General features: G+C 39.6%; 2 protein-coding genes across 2 annotated transcripts in view; one reads left to right on the forward strand and one right to left on the reverse strand.

The window, feature by feature from the left end:
* The window catches only part of LOC131960665 (receptor-type tyrosine-protein phosphatase beta-like), a 47,412-nt gene extending 42,811 nt beyond the window's left edge, over nt 1-4,601 (reverse strand). Inside the window, exon 1 of the mRNA XM_059325926.1 lies at nt 4,288-4,601. Within this exon, the coding sequence (XP_059181909.1) occupies nt 4,288-4,353 (66 nt within the window). The 5' untranslated portion in view covers nt 4,354-4,601. The remainder of the gene's footprint in view (nt 1-4,287) is intronic.
* Nucleotides 4,602-16,246: 11,645 nt separating this feature from the next.
* LOC131960676 (NLR family CARD domain-containing protein 3-like) lies at nt 16,247-24,012 on the forward strand. Its single transcript, XM_059325939.1, has 10 exons — nt 16,247-16,416; nt 16,553-16,637; nt 16,770-16,996; nt 18,005-18,083; nt 18,255-18,477; nt 18,729-20,529; nt 20,615-20,788; nt 20,987-21,160; nt 21,736-21,782; nt 22,857-24,012. The coding sequence occupies exons 1-10, from the start codon at nt 16,328-16,330 to the stop codon at nt 23,423-23,425; spliced, it is 3,468 nt and encodes a 1,155-aa protein (XP_059181922.1). The 5' UTR covers nt 16,247-16,327; the 3' UTR covers nt 23,426-24,012.
* Nucleotides 24,013-25,091: the final 1,079 nt, after the last annotated feature.

Raw genomic sequence — 25,091 nt, forward strand, 5'->3', positions numbered from 1 at the left:
GCTACCATGTAGATATCTGAACTATATCACTCCACACTACACTACATTTAGGCTACATAAGATGGCTACATAAGATCCTAGAGTGTCAAAACACAGGAAGTCAGAATGGATAACTTTCACTTTTTAATATAAATGCAATAACATGCAGCACAACAAAGCAAGATAATAGGCCTGCAGGAAAAAATGAAAGAACACACAGTACTGCAAAAGTACAGTGGAAATGCCATGCTCACTTTAAAAAAAGATCCCTTTGGGTGAGCAAATTAGCCTGCAGAGTCAGAAATGTCCTACTAGAACATTTAACACTGTCACACTAAAATCATAATTTTCACGTCCAACTGCTCGTCTGTTTATCAACTCCAAATCTATCAACAACTGATCAAGCTAGCACAGACAACAGCTAATCAGCTTCAAACACTAACAGAACTGACAACAGCAAGCCTAGCATGTTAAACTGGTAACAACAGCTAGCCTAGCATGTTAAACTGGTAACAACAGCTAGCCTAGCATGTTAAACTGGTAACAACAGCTAGCCTAACATGTTAAACTGGTAACAACAGCTAGCCTAGCATGTTAAACTGGTAACAACAGCTAGCCTAGCATGTTAAACTGGTAACAACAGCTAGCCTAACATGTTAAACTGGTAACAACAGCTAGCCTAGCATGTTAAACTGGTAACAACAGCTAGCCTAGCATGTTAAACTGGTAACAACAGCTAGCCTAGCATGTTAAACTGGTAACAACAGCTAGCCTAACATGTTAAACTGGTAACAACAGCTAGCCTAGCATGTTAAACTGGTAACAACAGCTAGCCTAACATGTTAAACTGGTAACAACAGCTAGACTAGCATGTTAAACTGGTAACAACAGCTAGCCTAGCATGTTAAACTGGTAACAACAGCTAGCCTAGCATGTTAAACTGGTAACAACAGCTAGCCTAGCATGTTAAACTGGTAACAACAGCTAGCCTAGCATGTTGCTGTGCCAGTCAATGAACTTCAACCAATTAAGTCATTAAGTTAAAGTTCATAACTGTTAAACTTCATTAAAAGTTCAGACGTGCTAAACATAGTGGAGGCAGCAGAAACTTCTCTTGCCTCCTGGCTGCGCGCGCACCTGTTACTGTTTGTAAACAAGACGCCGTCTATACAGGAAACATTGATGATGTAGCAAACAAACTACACATACTGTGTTCAAAAAGTTAGTAAGCTAACAAAATAAAGTTATTAACCTGACTTCATGATATTTGAGCCAGGCAGAGAAATATTTATCGCTTCTTACCGCATGTTGCCGGGTGCCGCCATCTTTTCACCTCTCTCATAGACTCCTACAGGTTAATTCCTCCATCATCACCTGGCGGCGCCGTGCTGAGCCAGCTCCAGCTGCCGCAGCACCAAACATTTTGTTTGTTTTTCTCGTAATTTCTCCGCTACTACTATGCGTTTCTTTTACATTTTTATTTTCTGGCTGTGCCTTGACTGATTGATTGATTGATTGATTGACAGCCGATGGGCCCAAGGAGGCGGGCTCTCGGCCCTCTATCTGTTTTTATTGACCATTGGCCAATGAGAGTGGGCATTTTTTGTTTTGTTTTTTCAAGTTGTTCGGCCCAAAAGTCTTGCCGGCCCACCGGGCATTTGCCTGGTATGCCAGATGGCCAGTCCAGACTTGACTCTAACAAAAGTGGGGGGAAAAACACAAAATCTGTCTAATTAAGATGTTGTATCTTGTTGAAATTAAACAAGTTGACACTCAGTGGCCACTTTTTAAGGCTCGTTAACACAAATATCTAGTCGGCCAATCATGTGGAAGCAATTCAGTTAATTTAGGCGTGTGTCCAATTAGTTTCCCTCTAAAGTTCTGGCTTCAAACTCCATGAGGCCACATTTTCTTTGATGATGATCAGCCAAGTAAAACCAGAGATACAGTCAAATATATTTAGTATAAAATCATAGAACTAGGTTTTATTAATAACCAACATTTAAAATTCTTCACTGGGATTTTATTAGATTTTTTGTGTTCAAAACGTTGATCCGATAAGTAAAGGTGAAAAAAAATTATTATAAGGTCAGACTCAACGGCCACTTTATTAGGTACACCTGTTCAACTACTCATTAACACACATATCTAATGAGCCAATTACATGGCAGCAAGTCAACACATTTAGGCCTGTAGATGTGCTGAAGACGAGCTGCTGGAGTTTAAACTGAGCATCAGAATGAGGAAGAAAGGGGATTTAAGTGACTTGGCATGGTCGTTGGTCTGCTGATCTAACAACATCTCTAGTTTACAGATGATGTTCAACAGAAACTCAGAGTTAGAACCAAGACCGTCTCTGAAACACAACACGTCCAACAGCAGGAGCAGAATAAAGCTCATAAAGTGGCCAGTGAGTATAGATGAGGTTGTCCTTGGTAAACAGTTTTTAATGGTATAGAGGCAGAATGAGAAGGAGTCAAAAACGGACAAAATAGCCGAAAACTCTACAGGGTTAAGAGACTTTGAACGCAGCGTGGTTGATGGTGCAAGACGGGACGGTTTGAGGATTTCAGAAACTTTTCAGGAACCTTTCCGACTGTTTTGAACTGATATAAAGGCTTCAGTGACTCAAATAAACACTCAAGGTTCATACAAACCAGATTCCAGAGTCAGAAAGCAATGATTAGCTAATCCTCAGTGACATATATTCAACTGAAAACAGTACAAAGACAATGTATCTAAACTCTTTATGAGTACGGGTGGTGCAACTGATGTAGTTTTGGTGAGTATTAGCAAAATCTTTGACCTGAGTGTGTTTTTGTGGCATTTATTAAGAGCTTAAAGCAGCAATTATGATTATTTAATGGAGCACAGACTGATTCTGTGAATGCAGATGAAGGTGAAGCCACATCAGTGAATCTAAAGTAGAAGAGAATTCCTTCAATTTCATAAAACTTTAAAGAACAAACTTATTTTCTACAGTCATATTCTTAATGGAGGATATTAAAGCTCCTCAGTTTGGATGACTGACGCTGACTACATAATCGACCATCACAATGTTTCACTGTGAACTTCATCAACATCAGCTAATCCTGTTTGCCTCTAAAAGATGTTCTGATCTAATCCTAACCCCCTCGACTACTAAATTTCATCAAACAAGACAGTCTGATGTCGTCCAGGAGCCAAATGATTAACATCAAAAAACCTCTCGTTCCCAATAATTCATATCTGCTTCGATACAATCGGTTTTCCAACAAAACCAAAAACGCCAAAACAGAAATCAGTCGTTATACAATGACGGCAAAGACGAGCTTTTTATCCTTAATTAAAGCGGAGAAGATGATGGCTGAAAAACAGATAGAAAACAACACGTTTCTTGATATAACGAGACAATTATCTTTTCATTTAGACAAAACATCTCATTAGAGGGAAATATCTTGTTGTGTTTAAATTTGTAGTTGAACTATAATTTCCTTGCATAATAGTAAATTTAAAAACACTTCTTCAGCTCCATGTTTTGCATATGTAAGGCCAAACATTATAAGTATGAATATTGATTGACATTTAACTCAAAAGTAGAACATGAAGGGCACTCAGAGAGCCAAAGATGAGCCTTATCTCACATGAAAAATAATTTCTGTATCCACTCCAAAATTTAGTAGGTTCTTCTTCAACCCATGCTTCATCCTGACACCAAGTTTCATAAAAATCAGCCCAGTAGTTTTTCCAAAATCTTGCTGACAAACAAACATCAGAAACTCCTCGGCGGAGGGAAAGAAAAGATCGCTTCATTGCAACGAAACGTCTCAGAGCGAAAAATCTTGTTTGAAATCACATTGTTTTAGTTGTTCCATGTCACCTGAACTCCTGTGAGACAGTAAGTAAAAAAAAAATACTGTTTTACCACCATATTTGTTATATTCGATGCTAAAACTGCACATTAAAATATTAATTAATATTCAGCTTTGGAAGTTGAATGGTGTACTACGGCCGTTATCGATTTCTTTAAAGTTGTTTGTTTTAAAATCAACATATTTTTCTTGTGATGACAAAAATGAGGCAAACATATTTAAATAATAACGGTAATAATAACTAAAAAGGTATTTATTTTAAAAGAAATAAGGGTAAATATTCCTTAGGTTGAGGCTCAACTACAGCAGCATGAAAATCGTCTGTTTTTAATCTTATAAACTCTTAAATCGACATATTTTCAGAACATTTCTTGCACAAAAACACACAATGCAAACATGTATAACTTGACACTGCAGATCATAATCGTAGAGAATAAAGAAACAGGAGCAGACTCACCAGCAGCAGCAGCAGTGAGGTGAACCACAAGCAGCAGAGAGAACTGTGAACTTTACATTTCAGCATTTTTAACCTCCTTCAGATCCTTCGACAGAACAAAGTCCACCATAATCCTGAGGCTGAGGTAGAACGGGAGTCTTTATGTTCTCTCTTCAAGGCAGAAAATATTCCTTCTGTGAAATTAAAGTTTGGAAATAAAAAAGCTGTAAAGTATGTCTTATGGAGAAAAACGATAAATCCCTAGTCGACAACGTTGATTTGTTTCCAGAAGTTGAATGTGTGTCGTCGGTCTCGTGTCCATCCTCAACTCAGACTTCTAACTAAGTCTTTCCTCTCCTTTCTCTGGCCTCCCTGCCTGTCTCACCCTCAGCTGTCTGTCTGTCTCTCTTCCTGTCTGTCTGTCTGTCTGTTGGACTCTATAGTGTGGAGGCTGGGAGTCACTAACGGACTTCCTCAATCAGGCCAACAGCTCTGTGAGTCAGTGCTGAGGCTCCACTACAGACTAGAAGCTAAAAATAGTCCTGAAACTACAATAGCAGCTCAGCTACCTGCTCCAGCAGCAGAGGTGCCCGTTATTAATAGAGACGAGTGTTTGATCCGTTCCCACTGAGACACAAAGTTTAAAGTTTGGTCTCATTCTTTTCATGACGGAGTCGTCTATTGATCGTCTGTTTCTGTTTCTGTTTCTGGGTGTAAATTTAGTTTTGGCTCCACATTAAAAGATACCTCTTTTGCTTTTGGTTCTCATTTAGTTATGGTTCTAAAGAAGCATTAAAAAATAGATGTTTTACTTTCATTGAGATTAATGACGGTGATAGATGTGACAGTAGGGCTGCATGATTATGGCCAAAATGATAATCACGTTTATTTTGATCGATATTGCAATCACTATTATTAAACCTCTGAAATCCAGGAGATTTTGGTTCAGATTTGTCAACTTCCTCTGCATTAGTTTCTGTCTGTGTTCAGCATCTTTCAGTCTGTACTTATATCACATGCATGGCTCCTTTTTCTCCACACAAACTTGGCTATCAGTCAGATTTTACATTTTATTTTAAAGTATAAAGCTGCCAGGAACCCAAAATACAAACAAAAGACACAGGTGTCTATGGAAATGTACCTTCGTTTTTTAAAACCATTTATACACACAAACACAGCAGAAAAAATATTAAATAATAAAACTGCAAAACAGCCTACTTGCATATAAATTAAAAACAGTAATAGTTTTCATTGTAGAAAGAAAATTCACATTTTAAAAATGGTCTAGAAACATAAATGTCACACTGTGTGAAAGCTCCTATGATTGAATTTTCAACTGGCTTTCTCAGCTTGTCTACATATCTTATATAAATAAAGTCATAAAACAATAAAATCACGATCATTCATCATATTAGGGAAAACATCTGTATTTTTATTGCACTACTTTTAAACAAACAATAGCAAAAGTTTTAACAGCTAAGTGAACACCTCCTGCAGCAGCAGCACATACACACTGTACTGCTACAGAGCTAACTGTTAGCCTGTTAGCACATACACACTGTACTGCTACAGAGCTAACTGTTACCCTGTTAGCACATACACACTGTACTGCTACAGAGCTAACTGTTAGCCTATTAGCACATACACACTGTACTGCTACAGAGCTAACTGTTAGCCTATTAGCACATACACACTGTACTGCTACAGAGCTAACTGTTAGCCTATTAGCACATACACACTGTACTGCTACAGAGCTAACTGTTAGCCTGTTAGCACATACACACTGTACTGCTACAGAGCTAACTGTTAGCCTGTTAGCACATACACACTGTACTGCTACAGAGCTAACTGTTAGCCTGTTAGCAACTTGCAGACTGGATGCTAAGGGGTTAACATCCCCTCCGGCTCTGCAGCTGGGAGAGACTGCTGCAGGAGGACTGTGCCACTGGCCCCCGCAGCTCATTAAGAAGAGTAAGAACGAGTCTCCAAAAGTCTCCAATTACACCAGAAAAAGTTGCTGGATTTGTCGCCAGTCGTTTTTTGAAAAATAGTTGCTAAGGGGGTCTGAAAAGTCGCTTAATATAGCAACAAAGTTGCTAAGTTGGCAACACTGCTTCACTGGCTTTTACAAATGTCGCGTGTTGTTGTGGCGTCAAGTACTACGTCACATCCTGCTTAGTGTTCTATCCAATCAGTAACCAGGCTGTTTTCAGGGGGAAAAAACGGCCCCGCCCCCTGGTGGTTGAGTAGAAAGTTCTTGATTAGATATGCAGGAGAGACGCATTTTAACATTACATCATTTCTCTGAGCTGTGACTAACTCTTTTATTAGTAAATCTGACTCTTTTCAAGTTAAATGCCATATTGTTTTTGTTTGAGTTGGTGGGAGCTACTTTTAGTCACCCACACCTCTTTCCTTCCTTCCTGCTCCCCTCCTCTCTCTCTCTTTGTCTCACTCTCTCTGATTTTATTGGACAAAGTTTCTAGGAACAAATGAAAGCTCCAAACCTGAACCAAATTCACCACCAAGAATCTAGTTTGGGAATAAAGTTTTCCTAAATAAAACACCCAAAACCATTAACAACAACAGCCAAAGACCTGATGTTGTAGTTCTATATATTAATAACTTTTTTAAAGTTTTGGGAAACACATTCAAAACCAGAACTAATCTTTTTTTTGCCACAGAAGAAAGCTTGAAGAACTGTAAATCAATCAGATTATTACGAACCAACAAACACACTTTTTACTAACTTACATGCTTTAAAATTTAGTGATCTTGATTATTTTCAAACTACACATAATGCACAAAGATTATTTGTTTCCAAACTGAAATTTGAGACAGTGAGGATGAATTTAGGGCAACAGAATAGTTTAAAAAACTAGACTTAAAGACTAAAATAAAGAAAAGATGTTTATATTTATTTGTGGAATGGTTGTGAAGAGGAATTAGGAATGTGTAGTTAATGGTTCCAATGATCCCAAGAATCCTGATGATTCCAATGATCCCAACAGTCCTGATGGTTCCAATGGTCCCAACAGTCCTGATGGTTCCAATGGTCCCAACAGTCCGGAAGGTTCAAATGATCCCAACAGTCCTGATGGTTCCAGTGGTGCCAACAGTACAGATGGTTCCAATGATCCCAACAGTCCTGATGGTTCCAATGAGCCCAACGGTCCTGATGGTTCCAATGATCCCAACAGTCCTGATGGTTCCAATGGTCCCAACAGTCCGGAAGGTTCAAATGATCCCAACAGTCCTGATGGTTCCAGTGGTGCCAACAGTACTGATGGTTCCAATGATCCCAACAGTCCTGATGGTTCCAATGAGCCCAACGGTCCTGATGGTTCCAATGATCCCAACAGTCCTGATGGTTCCAATGGTCCCAACAGTCCGGAAGGTTCCAATGATCCCAACAGTCCTGATGGTTCCAGTGGTGCCAACAGTCGTGATGGTTCACACGCCAGGGTGTTTGGGTGTTTTCAACATACTGACCAACAAACATACAAGCTGAGAACATAAAACCTTAAAAAACGTTTCCTTAAAGTGTCCTATTAACCCTCTGAAGCCGTTTCAGGGTCTTTTTTGGCTCTATAATCTATAAATCCTGCAGCTCTGTGGAATCAGTACAATCATGTCTAGAAGTGGGAACAATTCACACATGATCACTGATGAATTATAAGTTAAAAGTATCATGAATGTTGTTACAAACGCAAAATGACCAAAAGAGACGCACAAAAAATGTAAAATGACAAAAAGACAAAAAATTACGAAAAAGACAGGAAATTACCAACAAAACACACACAAAAAGACACAAAATGATCAAAAAACACAAAAAAGACACAAAATTACAAAAAGAAAAATGCAATATATATCCTTTTCCTCTCTGTGTCCTCGTGTTTCACTGCAACATATCAAATCTCTATGAATCTCTTAGTCCTGCAGCTCTGTGCAGAACAATCAGAACAACTCAAACAGTCTTTGTGCAGAATAACAGTTAGAATGACAGAAACCAGGAAAAAAAGGTGAATTTCTCCGATAAATATATATTTTTAGAAATAACTTCATTTTGGTCACTTTTTCCAACAGAAACGTTTGTAACAGATGATCCGCTCAAAGACCGTCAGAGAGTCCAGAATCCGACAATAATCACTGTTTTTGCAGTTTCTTTCTACGAGGTACGGTGTATTTTTGGTGATCTTTTAAAGAAAACATATTAAGCTAAGGAACATATGACCCTTAGAACACATAAATCCTTTTCTACTCTGTATATTCTATCTCTTTCCTTCACCTCCGGGTTCTTCTCCGTCACATGATGAATGTTTTTCTTATTTTTAGATGAACGTTAACATGTACAGTAACATGAAGAATCTGTTCTCTGACACTTTAAACTGTTAGAGTGTTTGAGTTTCCTGTCAGGAACAAAGTCTATTGTATCAGAGTCTGAGAGCCACTTTCACTGTGTGTGTGTGTGTGTGTGTGTGTGTGTGTGTGTGTGTGTGTGTGTGTGTGTGTGTGTGTTCACATTCCATACAGATGTGATCATGTCAGTGTGTGTGGAGTATTTCTATAATCTGCTACTATATATACGTCAACTCCTCGACATCTCAGATCATTTTTGTAGTTCGGGCCACGGGGCAAAGCCCCGAGCACTACTGTTATACTGTGGATTTTTTCTTATTCCTCTTCCGGACACAATTTCGTCCCGCTACTACAAATTATATATCAAAACGTGCGGTTTGATCGGGATCGGTGTGCTATTACTTTTCTCTATGGAATACGAAAAACTGCCCAAAATTTTGCATTGAAGTGAATGGGACGGCCGGAAAAAAAATGAGCAAAAAAGAACAATAATTGGAGATTTTCAAACGTCTACTTCTCCGGCATAATTTCACCTAGAGACTCCATTTAAACTTTAAACAGTAGACACAAGTCTTGTGTATTGGTGTATTAATCCACGTTTCGATAGGTCATATAGTTTTTTATCAATCCCTGTTCAATGACCATGATCATTTTTGGAGAAATTCTGAGATTATAATGGGTGTGTATTGCACGGAATGTTCGTGTCACAGTGTGTGACATCATCGCCAGAGTGTAGAGGGAGAGAAAAAACTGTCAAAAAATAAATTTGAAAACTGCGCTCCAGGCCGCAAATTCCACTCTACAGAAATAATTTATACATAGAAACGTAGGAAAATTTGTCTTCTCACTCACAATCCTCTGGTAAAGCTGTCAGAGTTATAGTTTGGGTGTAGGACGCACAGATGATCCACCAACACCACCAACAGCCTCATTGGCTCCCATATTAAAAACGCAGGGAGATTTCTGTAGAAAAGGAGATATAACAGTTTTTGTAGATCGCTCTAACAAAGTGATTTCTTCATATTTCTTAAAAAAAAAACATCAGCATCAGCAGTGAAAACAAACCTTCACTCATTTCTACCTTTAATCTCACCTGCGTGTGTGTGTGTGTGTGTGTCTGTGTGTGTGTGTGTGTGTCTGTGTGTGTGTGTGTGTGTGGCTTCAGCCCCGCCCGACCTGAGCCGTCAGCAGCACGTAAGAGCTGATATCTAGACATTTAACATGGTTTTATTGATCATGATTTTGGTTATTATCAATAAAACCATGTTAAATGTCTAGATATCAGCTCTTAAATTAAACTGTTTTCAGCTATTTCTGTTGTTATCTTTATATTTGTCCAAATATATATATAATATATATTCCTAATAATTGTTCCCTGACTGTATATTGGAGCTGATTGGGTCCACTGACTCTTCCTCTTGGTTTTTCTTAATGAAAATACATTTGTGTATAACAGAACTTTGCGTGATTCTTTGAACCTGCATTAAGTTGCTCCAGCTGGCAGTCGGATGGTCTCGCTCCATGTTCCTCTTCTACTTCCCATGGCGGTTTCTCTTTGTTCTCTTAATGAAAATCACATCGTTGTAATAAAACTGACGTGTGATTACGTCTTTGGCAGCTTTGATGACAGTAAGATGCTCCTTAGTACATTGTGATACTGATACTTTTGTACTTTAACTTAAGTTTTGAATGCAGGACTTTTACTTGTGGAGTAATTTCACAGTGTGATATTCATACTTTTACTGCAGTAAAGGATCGGAATACTTCTTCCACCTTTAGATTCTAAGACGAATCCAACCAATTAGTTTCTCGTTATACATTAACGTTTGATGGCGATAGAAGCAATTGCCAATTAAACAAACATGGCCTTTGGTGTGGGGTCTAATCCCTTACGCCGTCATAGTTTTGTAACCACACAATACAGTTTCAGTTATTTATTTATTTTTAAACTCTAGTTTTCTTTGTTATTCCAGTTAAGGAAAATGTTTTTTCAATTCTAGTTTTCGTAATTTCGTTAACTATAATAACCTTGGTGTCAAGCATGTTTTTAACTTAGTTTCAAACTCTGACTTCTGATTTCAGACTTGAATTTGTCTCTCCGCCCATTTAGACTGCTGTGATTTGATCCTGAACTCCTCCAGAACTTTGGACCCTTTTCTGCTGATCTATAGTGATATACGGTCTAAAGTTAGTGGTGCATGTCCAACTCCACTTTGCTAGTTAACTTCTTTGTGTTACACCTCATTTTACATCAAATTGGGAGTGGGCGGGACTCGTTCTTGGCTTAGTCTCGACCCCCTTTAAGACTTGGATTCAACTGGAGCTTGACCCCATTTCAGGCATCAGTCTTGACCTGGTCTCAGGCCCATTTAAGGCTCTAAGACTTGGTTCTGACCCGCTTCAGCATCAGTCTGGACTCGGTTTCAGTCGTTCTTAAACTCGTCCTGAACGGAGCAGCGAAGACTCCAGAAAACACTCCAACACAGGAAGGAGTTTGACTGACAGCCTGTAGGTGAGCATTCCTCACTCTTGATTGGCCGGAAGGAAGGAAGGAACCCTCCCCCTCCCTCCTCCCCCCCTCCCCCGCTTGTATTGATAACCCCCCCCCCCCCCCCCCCCCCAACAGGAGCTCAGACTGAAAAATATCCTTACATAACGTGTTAATCAGGCTGAGAACAAACTGTGCTCTGAGGAGGACATGTTGTTCAAGTGTGTGTGTGTGTGTGTGTGTGTGTGTGTGTCGGGGGAAGAGGGAGGTGTGATGTTGGCTCGTCCTTGAGGTTGTTGACCTTTGACCTCGAGCCCCTCCCACATCATAAAACAACTTCCTGGTTCAACAGGAAATAAGAGATGAGGACTGTTACCTAGCAACAACAAACTTATTACACACACACACACACACACACACACACACTACTCACTGGGCAGGATGGTCTTGTATCTGTTCTTGGTCCCGTGGTTCGGAATATCGAGCTCCTTGGGATCAATAAAATTCATCGGAATTTTTATTGGAATTTTTTTTAATTTACAAAAATGAAATGTTAGAAATGTGGAAAAAATCTAAAAGAAATCCATCCTGTACCGAGCATCTTAATACACATTAGCTGGATAAATATAAACATGTTTTATTTAAAGAAATCAGTCAAGAATTAAAGACCTTTCCTTAATTAAAGACAGTCTGTAAATAAAGTTATTTAGATTAGGAAAAACATTTTCAAATAATAAACAAACTGTATATATATATATATATATATATATATATATAACTAAAATGGTATTGGCATTTATATGTAGAATTAGATTCAATTAAAATAATTGAAAATACATTTTTTGTTAAGTCACTTAAATTAAATTGTATTTATTTCCATGGTAATTTTTAATTTAATTAAATGGATTCATTTTTATACACGTTATTTTATTTTATTCAAGTTAAATTGATGCATTTATATATAATTTAAATAATTTAAAATACATCACTTAAATTAAATTTTTTATTTATTTTCAGGATTCAGGATTTTTTTTATATTTAATTAATGGTTCAATTTTTATTCTTTATAGTTAAATTGATACATTTACATGTAGGATTTCTTCTCAGTTGCATTTAATACTTTTTTTTTTGGTGAACTGATTTCAAATCAATAACGACATTTTTTTAGTGACAGTGAAAGTGTCAGAAACAGCAGAAGAAGCCGAGGCGAGGTGTGTGTGTGTGTGTGTGTGTGTGTGTGTGTGAACTCTTCGTCTGGCTACGTGTCGGCTGGTTTCCTCTCCAGGATGCTGCTACATCCTATTCGTCTGATTGCTGATTGGCTGCCGTCCAGAGTGGACAACACACACACACACACACACACACACACACACACACATACGCGCACACACACACACACACACACACACACACACACTGTCTCACACACAGACAGCAGGACAAACATCCTGTTCTCCTGAGATCTTCCTCTCACCTTGAGGATCACAGAGTTCTGCTGCTCTGATGTAACCATGGTAACAAGGTTCAGACCGCCAGCAGAGAAAACGTCCACATTAACATGTTTTATGTTCTTTAACAAACTATTTCAGAGGGAAAGTCAAACATTAAGTAAGAGCTGTTAAAGATTTAAAACGTCTCAGTTTGAATTATGAGTCACTTTTATTTTTCACGCCCCAAAACTCTGTTCTCAAACTCGTCAATTAATAGTAAAATGCTGATTTTTTTAAGTGGTAGAACAAATATTTGGATCCTAACTGAAGTAAAAAGTAGTAAAATACTGCCACAAAACTCCACAATTTACACTGTGTGAGTGTTACCAGCAATATTTACCTAAATAAAAGTATTTATTTGGCAGTAAAATCAGAGTTTTGATTGTATAGAGCTGCAACAGTTAACAGTCAAGCTACATAAACTATCTTGATGATCAATTCATCTTTAAAGTAAATGTTTTAATGAAAAATTGGTAGAAAATGCTGTTTTCAGCCTCTTAAACTTGGAGGGTTTTTTTTGCTTTTTTCTGTTTTATATCATATTAAATTTGAGATGGAAATTTTTTCATTATTTTGTCGAAATTTTATAAAACAAATGACTCATCTAGAAATAAATGGCGGAATAATAGATAAAGAAAGTAAACTTTAAAGTAATTTTCTAATGCAAAAGTGGCAAATAAATAAATAAATCCAGTTTTCAGCCTCTAAATTCTAAAATAAATAAATAAATAAAAATAGAATTTAATAGTTGCATTTCAAAAGGGAATTCTTGTTTAATTGGATACATTAAAATGAATTCATTAAATAGTTAAATGGAAGATATATTTAATTAAGTTAGATAAAATGTTGCATTACATCTAAAATGTTTTTTTTTTTGCAGTTTAAGTGACATTGAAATGAACTGTGACTGAAAACTGAAGTTCTTTTTTGTTTTTAATCCCGAGCGGTGATGTAACGTGGTTATATAAACGTATATAAAATGTAGGAAAGGAGCCAAACCAGTGAGAAACATTGAGGAGGTGGTTTAAGGAGCAGATGGAGGTGAATGTTGTTAATGTGAAGAACGTTCAGAGTTCATCGGGAGTTTTAATGTTTTAATGTTGTTTTTCCTGCTGACGGAGGAAGAAAACGCCTCCACCATGAAAACAGACACGTAGCAACAATCTGTACATTATCATTATTATTATTAATGGAGGAAACCTGCTGAGACACCTCAACCTAAACACACACACACACACACACACACACACACATTCTTGTACTTCTATCTTTGTGAGGGCCCTCAGTTAGTTTTAATCAGTTTTTAGAGTGAGTTTGCTAGTTTTAGTTTAGTTTTAGTTTAGTTTTTATTAGTTTTAGTTTTTTGTAATGGGGTATTTGTTGGGTGGGAGATTAAAAGAGGTCACAGTAAATTTTGCCTTTATTTCCTTTGTCTGATCCATCTTCATTATGTATGAAAAAAGTTGACAAAGACCAAAACGAAGGACATTTTCACTATAATTTTAGTTAGTTTTGTAACCACACAATACAGTTTCAGTTAATTATCATTATCATGTAACCTTTAACCCTTAAAACAAAGTCTGAAATCTCAACAAAAGAAAAGCCTTTAAAGAAGTGAGGACCGGCCGAAATGTCCTCACTTTGCAAAAATGCCCTCGCTCTGTTGGTTAAAAACGTGTCCCGGTCCTCACTATGTGGGAAGAACAAGAACACACACACACACACACACACACACACCTCAAAGTCTCTTCATTTGCACGTACGCAGCTCAACACCTGACTGCTGCAACAATCACAGGTTAGAGGTGACCGCAAACACACACAAACACACACTCTTCCGTCCATAAACATGTTCGAGTGTTCTCCAGGTGTTTCTGTACAAATGTTAGAAAACCTCGGTGACCTTCAGACGAGACGTTACTAACCGTGTTTTATGTTAATATCTTGCCTGGTTTACCCATAGTGCCTTGCGCACTTGATTTCATTTCGAACCTCCAGACAGTCTGGTGTCCATGGCCGTTTCTTAGCCCTGTTTTAGGATCCAATCACAGAACGGGAAAGTTGATTTTAAAAGAAGAACAACGTTTGACTTTACACTCTTGTTTCACCACCAAAAAGGATGTTTTAGCCTTAATGCTTCCGACAGGATTTGGCCAAAGCCTAATCTACCAACTAGCCCCGCTACCGCTCACTGCTGTAACCACGGTGATCTGGCTCCGAGCCGGGGGACAGCGGAGCCCCCAGAGACCCGCAGCAGCTTGTTTATTGCCCATAAAATCAGTGGATGTGTGTGGCTGAGTGTACGCTTTCATATCAGTTACATCAGTTACAGTCTTTCAGTTGTCCAGACTTGTCTTAAAACTTGCTGCTCGACTGGTTTCGTGTGTGACGTCTCTCTCTCTCTCTCTCTCTCTCTCTCTCTCCCCATCCCTCTCTCTCTCACACCTGTATTTTACCTTTACTTCTTCCTCCTGTTTTGTTCTGTTGTGACGCAGTTGTTTTTCCTCCGTGTTATTCTCTTGGTAAGTGACTCTTTTCACTGTTGAACACTTTAAGCTGATCTCAGGTCTGTTTGTTTGTGTTCCAGCATTTTAATAACAAATAATTATGATAAGTTTATTTTTTTTTTCTTTATTTTAAGTTTATCACCCACTGCTCTGACAGCAGCTAACATGCTAACCATTATGGAGCTGATTCAAACTCATGATGAAACTTCCAATAACACAATACAGGTGTAGCACCACAACCATGTAAAAGTACTTTGTTAGCAAAGTTAAATTTGACTATTTGGGAATTGTGCCCTCTAGTTGATTTTCTGCTGGAGTAATTTGTGAAACATCATGTAGCTTGCATAAAAACCTGTCACCACACGTCCTCTCTGAAGACTTGTTGTATAGCTCAACTAGCAAACAGGTAGGCTATAGTTTTAACCAACTGTAAACTAGTTGTTGGCTTGTTGAATAAGCAGTACTCTGGCTCACCTTTAGTGATAGTTGTAAATGTGTTGAGCTAACTGAGTTAGATGCGAGTTGTGGACTAGCTGAGCTACCTGTAAGCTAATTGAGCTAATTTTGAACTGTTTGAGTTAGTTTCTAGTTGAGCTGGTTGTAAACCAGTAAGCTGTGAGTCAGTTGTTAACTTGCTGTCAGCTAGTTGTAAAACAGGTGTAACCTAGAGATACTGCTGATTGTAAACTAGTTGTAAGCTAGTTAACTTGTGTGTTGGTTAAAAACTTGCTGGGAGATATTTGTAAACTAGTTGACCTAGTAGTAAGCTAATTGATGTAGTTGTTTATGAGTTTAGCTAGCTGTAATTTATTGGCAAGCTAGTAAAATAGTTGGACATTGTAAGTTAGTTGTAAACCAGTTGCTAGCTAACTGATTACCTTATATCATTATTGAGCCAAATATAAACCTGCTGAGTTATTTCTAGTGGTTGTAAAGTAGTTATTGAGTGAGTTGTAAACAAGCTGTTGAGTGTAAGCTAATTGTTCCACCAGTTTAACTAGTTATAAGCTAATAGTATACTACATAAGCTACTTGTAAGCTAACTGAAGTTATAGTTAACTAGTTGAGTTAGTTGTAACCACTTCCATATCTGTGCTTCCTTCACAGCTGCAGATACAATGACTCTGTGACTGTGAAATATTGTTGTTGTTGTTGTTGTTGTTGTTGTTGTTGTTGCAGTGACAGAGTGAGTCTCTCCCTGCAGGTGTGGACTCTGCTATGGATCAGTGTGAGGACAGAGAGGAGGGAGACCCTCCCTCTGAAACCACTCTGTGTGGGGAACATGACAGCCAGACCAAAGCTCAGAGGTGAGATGAGGATCTCTAACTGTCCAGGACTCTTCTCCATGTAAAATAAAACTGCTGAGTCAACTAAAATGAGTATGAATCTTTGATCTGATTACATTTGTATGAACATTATTATCCACTCTCTTTTTTTCATCAGAATTCAGCAGGAGAGTCCTGAACCTGAACCCAGCTGTCTGTCCATGAAGAGTGACCGGTCCATGGGTCGCCCTATTGCCTTTAAAGTTGGACGACCTGGATCTGGACCTGAACCCAGCTGTCTGTCCATGAAGAGTGACCGGTCCATGGGTCGCCCTATTGCCTTTAAAGTTGGACGACCTGGATCTGGACCTGAACCCAGCTGTCTGTCCATGAAGAGTGACCGGTCCATGGGTCGCCCTATTGCCTTTAAAGTTGGACAACCTGGATCTGGACCTGAACCCAGCTGTCTGTCCATGAAGAGTGACCGGTCCATGGGTCGCCCTATTGCCTTTAAAGTTGGACAACCTGGATCTGGACCTGAACCCAGCTGTCTGTCCATGAAGAGTGACCGATCCATGGGTCGCCCTATTGCCTTTAAAGTTGGACAAGCTGCTGATGGAAGGTAAGAATTTAAAACTGAAATTTGTTGATATCTGAGTCATTCAGTTCCTCGTAGTTGAGGTGGTAAAACATTACATTTTTTATCAAATGCAGGAAACTCTTAAACTTAATTTAAAATGTTTATTGTATGAATTATCTGAACAAACAAAGTCATCGCTGCAGGCCTATGGTTGGACACAGCCATTGTTGTATAAGTCACAATTAGGTCTCATGTCCAGCTCCTAGACTTTGTGATGCAAGCCCTACACAGCCTTCATCAAATGTAATGACAGTTTAAAACAGTATGTAACAGGTCATATCGCACATTTTGACACTCTTAAGATAATGGCATAAGTTTTTTTTTTTTTCAGAAAACACAAAAAAAACTGATCCACATTTTGAACATATGATATTTAGCCCAAAAAATGTTGTCAAAAAATTACGTAAAATTTTTAAAATTTTACGTAACGTTTAAGTTTTAGGAAGACATTTGCAGAAATACATGTTTTGAACAATTAAATAAGCTTAGCATACAGTTGGCCCCATCCTTACATGTGACTATGTGATGTATAACATGTAGTGATTAAACACAAACATTACTATAGGCCCCAGTTTTTCCTTCCACACCCCATAGATTATTTCTTCCGGTCAGTCGTAAATGGATCTTTCAGCAGCCTCTGATGTGATCCTGATGACTTTATGATGCTCTGCAGTGTGACTGCTTTGTGGAGCAATCAGACTCGGCATCTGACTTTGACAGTTAGAGTTACAGACACTGTTCTAACATCTGCTTACATATGGTCCTCTTTCTGTCCAACCCAGGCTACAGTCATCTCGAACGTGATCACTTGCTTTAAAGCTTCTGCCAGTAGGACGCTATCAGGCTTTAGTAATATTTGTATTAAAATGCCACCAACTCTTCCTCTTGAGCCACAGTTCTGTCATTGTGTCATCATCTCAGAACTCCTTCAGAAAGCTGTTTGAATATTGATGTCATTAAATGTCCCTAAACTTGATGTTTGTTCTGCAGAGTTCAGCAGGAGAGCTCAGAGGTCCTCAGTGGTCAGTCTGCCCCACAGCATCAAACAGATCTGCACTCCATATTTATGGTGTGTACATGTACAAACAAACCTTTCACTATGAACTACAGATTAATGTTTATCTACCATTCAGGTACTAACAGTCCGATGCTGCTCTGTTTGGACCAGCAGGCCTTCAGACTGACAGATGAATCACATGTGAGCTTTTAATTAAATGTTCAGTTTATCAAAATGTTCCAGCTGCTGGAGGAGAACATCGTCACTTTTGTGAAAAACGAGCTGAACAAGATCCAGAAGGTTCTGAGTCCAGATTACCCAGAATGCTTAGAGAGTCAGAGGGAAGATGATGAGGTGTTGGTGGATGAGGAGCAGAGGAGGAGAAGCAGAGAGGAGTTTCTGAAGATCACACTTCACTTCCTGAGAAGAATGAAGCAGGAGGAGCTGGCTGACTGTCTGCAGAGCAGTAAGTAGATTTCTTTAAAATTTAACATGATGAAAGAGGAAATGGAGGCAACATCGGCATTGTTTACATTTCCACTCTCTGAAGTAAATATGCTATACACATCTGCATCAGATAAGAAGCTGTTTGTCCTCAACTGATGAGCTGGATAAAACAGATGGAGGAGCAAAAACTAAACAGACACAATTAAATGTTTAGATTCTCTGATTTTCTCTAGGATACTCTCGCTAAATTAGTTTAATTTGTTCATTCAGGAACCCATGCTCCAGTGTGCCGACGTAATCTGAAGTCTAACCTGAAGAAGAAGTTCCAGTGTGTGTTTGAGGGGATCTCTAAAGCAGGAAACCCAACCCTTCTGAATCAGATCTACACAGAGCTCTACATCACAGAGGGAGGGACTGCAGAGGTCAATGATGAACATGAGATCAGACAGATTGAAACAGCATCCAGGAAACCAGACATACCAGAAACAACAATCAGACAAGAAGACATCTTTAAAGCCTCACCTGGAAGAGAAGAACCAATCAGAACAGTGCTGACAAAGGGAGTGGCTGGCATTGGGAAAACAGTCTTAACACAGAAGTTCACTCTGGACTGGGCTGAAGACAAAACCAACCAGGACATCGACTTCACATTTCCATTCACTTTCAGAGAGCTGAACGTGCTGAAAGAGAAAAAGTTCAGCTTGGTGGAACTTGTTCATCACTTCTTTACTGAAACCAAAGAAGCAGGAATCTGCAGGTTTGAAGAGTTCCACGTTGTGTTGATCTTTGACGGTCTGGATGAGTGTCGACTTCCTTTGGACTTCCACAACACTGAGATCCTGACTGATGTCACAGAGTCCACCTCAGTGGATGTGCTGCTGACAAACCTCATCAGGGGGAAACTGCTTCCCTCTGCTCGCCTCTGGATAACCACGCGACCTGCAGCAGCCAATCAGATCCCTGCTGACTGTGTTGGCATGGTGACAGAGGTCAGAGGGTTCACTGACCCACAGAAGGAGGAGTACTTCAGGAAGAGATTCAGAGAAGAGGAGCAGGCCGGCAGGATCATCTCCCACATCAAGACATCACGAAGCATCCACATCATGTGCCACATCCCAGTCTTCTGCTGGATCTCTGCTACAGTGCTGGATCTGTTGAAAACCAGAGAGGGAGGAGAGCTGCCCAAGACCCTGACTGAAATGTACATCCACTTCCTGGTGGTTCAGTCCAAAGTGAAGAACATAAAGTATGATGGAGGAGCTGAGACAGATCCACAGTGGAGTCCAGAGAACAGGAAGATGATTGAGTCTCTGGGAAAACTGGCTTTTGACCAGCTGCAGAAAGGAAACCTGATCTTCTATGACTCCGACCTGACAGAGTGTGGCATCGATATCAGAGCAGCCTCAGTGTACTCAGGAGTGTTCACACAGGTCTTTAGAGAGGAGAGAGGACTGTACCAGGACAGGGTTTTCTGCTTCGTCCATCTGAGTGTTCAGGAGTTTCTGGCTGCTCTTCATGTCCATCTGACCTTCATCAAGTCTGGAGTCAATCTGATGGCAGCAGAACAATCAACCTCCAGGCTGTTGATTCTTCTTGGAAACAAACCTGATTTAAAAAATCTCTACCAGAGTGCTGTGGACAAGGCCTTACAGAGTCCAAATGGACACCTGGACTTGTTCCTTCGCTTCCTCCTGGGTCTTTCTCTGCAGACCAATCAGTCTCTCCTCAGAGGCCTGCTGACCCAGACAGGAAGTAGCTCACAGACCAATCAGGAAACAGTCGAATACATCAAGAAGAAGATCAGTGAGGATCTTTCTGCAGAGAGAAGCATCAACCTGTTCCACTGTCTGAATGAATTGAATGATTGTTCTCTAGTGGAGGAGATCCAACAGTCCCTGAGATCAGGACGTCTCTCCACAGATGAACTGTCTCCTGCTCAGTGGTCAGCTCTGGTCTTCATCTTACTATCATCAGGAACAGATCTGGACGTGTTTGACCTGAAGAAATACTCTGCTTCAGAGGAGGCTCTTCTGAGGCTGCTGCCAGTGGTCAAAGCCTCCACCAAAGCTCTGTAGGTGCACACATCATTATCCAGATTAAATGTAGTTTCTATTTGTTTGTCTTTGTTTTCTCATGTTTTGCTGATTCCTCTCCAGGCTGAGTGGCTGTAACCTCTCAGAGAGAAGCTATGAAGCTCTGTCCTTAGTCCTCAGCTCCCAGTCCTCTAGTCTGAGAGACCTGGACCTGAGTAACAACAACCTGCAGGATTCAGGAGTGGAACACTTTTCTGCTGGACTGAAGAGTCCACACTGCAGACTGGAAACTCTCAGGTCAGAATTAAACTGTTTATTAGAAGTAAACACAAAATGTTAACAGCTGCCTGCTTTTTTGCTCCTATTAGTGTCTCAGAGCATTACAAATATTAACATCTAGCAAGAAAATGCTTTTTAGTTTAGAGAGTTAATGCTGATCATGTGTGTGTGTGTGTGTGTGTGTGTGTGTGTGTGTGTGTGTGTGTGTGTGTTCAGTCTGTCAGGCTGTATGATCTCGGAGGAAGGCTGTGCTTCTCTGGCCTCAGCTCTGAGATCCAACCCCTCCCATCTGAGAGAGCTGGACCTGAGCTACAATCATCCCGGAGACTCAGGAGAGAAGCTCCTGACTGTTGGACTGAAGGATCCACACTGGAGACTGGAGACTCTCAGGTATGGACAGACAGGTGGACTCTCAGGTATGGACAGACAGACAGGTGTACTCTCTCAGGTATGGACAGAAAGACAGGTGGACTCTTTCTGTTATGGACAGACAGGTGGACACTCTCAGGTATGGACTGACAGACAGGTGGATACTCTCAGTTATAGACAGACGGGTGGACACTCTCAGGTTTGGATAGAAAGGTGGACACTCAGGTAAGGACAGACAGACAGATGGACACTCTCAGGTAAGGACAGACAGACAGATAGGTGGACGTTCACAAGTGTAGACAGGCAGGTGGACATTCTTAGGTATGGACACACAGACAGTTTGACACTCTCAGGTATGGACATTCAGAAAAGTGGACGCTCTCAGGTATAGACAGACAGACAGGTGGACACTCTCAGGTGTGGACAGACAGACAGGTGGACTCTCTCAGGTATGGAAAGACTGACAGGTGGACACTCTCAGGTGTGGACAGGTGGACAGACAGCAGCTCTCACTGTGTCTCTGTCTCTAACTGAGTATCTCTGGTTGATGTTTAATGGTGATATGAAGTTGATTGTGACTGTGTCTCTTCCTGCAGGGTGGACCATGGTGGACTGCAGAGACTGAGACCTGGTCTGAGGAAGTGTGAGTGTGTTTCAGCTTCATTCATCAGAACTCAGCTGCACATGTTCCAGCACATTTAGACTTTTTCTTGACTGAGGTTGGATGATGAATTTCTCCAGAGTTTCAATCAGGATTCAGCTTCTGTTTTCAGTCAGTGTGGCTGGAAAGATGTTAGAATTCAATCAATCCATTTCAAATCCACCAACACAAAGAAAGTGAACACAGTGATCCAACAAAACGAATAAATACATTTAATGAAGAGTGGAACCAACAGGAAGCTGACTGTGTTTCTTCTTCTCTTGACTCTCACTTTTATACAAGAGTTTTGTTGCCTTCAGGTGCTGCTCGTAAACTTCACATGTTTGTTGGATAAAAATTGTTGTGTTCCTTCAGTTTTCTTCTCTGTATGTTTTTTTAATAAATCAGTGTAGAAAAACCTACAAGTCATAAATAAAGCAGAACATAATTAATGTGAAAAGTTGTTGAGAAGTTGAATAAAGTGAGTTGAGGTGAATTTACCTTCCAATTCCTCCCTGACTGGGAGACCTGCGACCAGATGTACGACACATACGCACAAGAAAACAATGTGTTTGCATATTTTTATGTTGAGTTTTTTGCATCTGGCCCCTGGTCAATGAAAAGCACCTTAAAGCCAGTTGGTGGAGCCACAGCCCTCTGATATTCATTTAAAAATCCAGACTGTGGTGAAAGTTTTCTGTAGCAGTGGACAGTTTGACATTTGCTGATCAAAGATCTGAACTTTGTGCTGAATGTGACTCTTTGGTGGAGCTAATAACAGTTTAATAAAGCAGATGGTTCAGAGCTGCTTTGTGCTGCAGTGGAAGATGATGTGTCACTTTTATTAGTGAGACTTTATTCACTGAGTGTGTTTATTGATGTGGATCTCCATCAGCTGTCATCCTCGAGTCCACACGAGGAAAAACTCACAATATTACTGACATGTTGACTCTCATGTTAACTTCCTGTTACACTGTGAAACTTTGAATGGTTTTCTTTCAGTAATTGTCAGTGAAGTTGTTAATGAATCAGCAGATGATAACCTGCAGCTATTTTGTGTCTTGTTTTCTCCATCAGATGTCTGTGAACTGGAACTGGACACAAACACAGTAAACAGAAGACTCAAACTGTCTGACAACAACAGGAAGGTGACATGTGTGGAGGAGGATCAGTTATATCCTCGTCATCCAGACAGATTTGACTTCTGGTCTCAGCTGCTGTGTAGAACTGGTCTGACTGGTCGCTGTTACTGGGAGGTCGAGTGGAGAGGAGGAGTTGATATATCAGTGAGTTACAGAGGAATCAGCAAGAGAGGAAACAATGAAGACTGTGAGTTTGGAGGGAATGATCAGTCCTGGAGTCTGACCTGCTCTGATGGTTGTTACTCTGTCTTCCATAATAAGAAAAGAACAGTCCTCTCCTCCTCCTCCTCCTCCTCCTCCTCCTCCTTCTCCTCCTCCTCCTCCTCCGGTAGAGTAGCAGTGTATGTGGACTGTCCTGCTGGCTCTCTGTCCTTCTACAGAGTCTCCTCTGACACACTGATCCACCTCCACACCTTCAACACCACATTCACTCAACCTCTTTATCCTGGGTTTGGATTGGGGTTCTATGGCTCCTCAGTGTCTCTGTGTCCTCTGCAGGTCTGAGAGTCTCTCCTGTGGACAGAAACTCTGCTGACTGAAATCAAAGTTCAGTCTGTTCACCATCACTCACACTCTGCACTGTGAAGCAGATCTGTCTCAGACTCAAACACAAAACATTCATTTGTCTGATTTCATCTCTTTGATGATCAACATTTTTCACTAGAAACACTTCCTGATGTGTAACATCTGCCTCCTCCCTGGTGTTGTGATTCAAAGTGACTCTGTGGGACACACTGTATAAACAATGTAAAGTGTATCTGTGTCCATGTACACGTGCTGTAATAAACTTGTATTAAATTGTATGTGTTTTTAGGGACGGTGCAGGAAGCTTTGTGAAGCTTTGAGGCTTCAGACTCAGCAGCAGCACAGTGACATCTGCTGGTTTATAAACCTCACAGCAGCTCTTCACCATTTGCCTTCCTCATGCATGTTTGAACAATTTTTTCATTTGGTGATCATTTTAGTCTTTTTGCAGCTTGAGGCATGAATTTTTGCAAGAACTTTTCTTTTTAGTAACATTTTTTTAAACCCCATGTCTTTTACTCTTACGTGTATTTTATACTCTATTGAGCCATTTTGCACCTTCTGGACACCTTTGTGGCAAAAATGTAAATGCACAAAAAAGCTGCAATTAAATCACCATACATCAATATTTTTCTCTGCCTATTTTCCATAAATCTCTTAAACAACTTCAGACTTGTTCAAAACTACCAAACATTCGATCATTTTCAGGATTTTAACCCTTTAAATGCCAGTTTATATATTTGAATTATTTAATAATTTCTTACTAAAAAAAACAAAAACTATTTTCCATATAATAAATTCTAGGGGGCTGGGGCTTTGATAGTGATTAGAGTCTTTGATATGTCAAAGATTAGCAACAGAGTTGATTAGATTGCATTAGTATTCATCTTTAAGTGCCAGATACTCACTCTGGACACCTTCATGGACAAAAATTGCCTCATAGACTTCCATTCAAACCACATTTTTTAATCTCACTCTCATTACGGTTAAAAAAAAAAAAAAAACTAGGGCTGCAACTAACGATTATTTTCATTATGGATTATTCTGTTGATTATTTAAACGATTAATCGATTAGTTGTTTGGTCAATAAAATTTCGAAAAATATCAATCAGTGTTTCCCAAACCTCAAGATGACGTCCTCAAATCTCTTATTTTCTCCACAAACCAAAGAGATATTCAGTTTATTGTCATAAAGGAACAAAGAAAACAGAAATATTCACATTGAAGAAGCTGAAATCAGAGAATTTGAGCTTATTGTCTTTAAAAAACTGCTCAAACCAATTATTCTATTATCAAAACAGTAGACGATTAATTTAAAATCGATAATTGTTCGATTAATCGAATAATTGCTGCAGCTCTAAAAAAAAAAAAAAAACCCTCTGCATTCTGTATTTTCAGCATTTCATATTGAAGAACATTAGTGATATTTGACATTTTCAGTGTATTCAACCAAATTCAACCATTTTCCCATTGTAGATGAAATTCTTGTCTTTTTGCCAGTTATATTATGGAGCTTTGTGACTACCAGGGGATGTGATGTGAGCGAGGCAAGATAATAAGACTGACAACAGCAGCAGTGGCAACAACATGGTAGGAAAAATGATATTACATTTTGTGTTATGAAACAGTTGAGCTAGCTTTAAGC

The sequence above is a fragment of the Centropristis striata genome, chromosome 22 (assembly GCF_030273125.1).
Source record: "Centropristis striata isolate RG_2023a ecotype Rhode Island chromosome 22, C.striata_1.0, whole genome shotgun sequence".
NCBI classification, from domain to species: Eukaryota; Metazoa; Chordata; class Actinopteri; order Perciformes; family Serranidae; genus Centropristis; species Centropristis striata.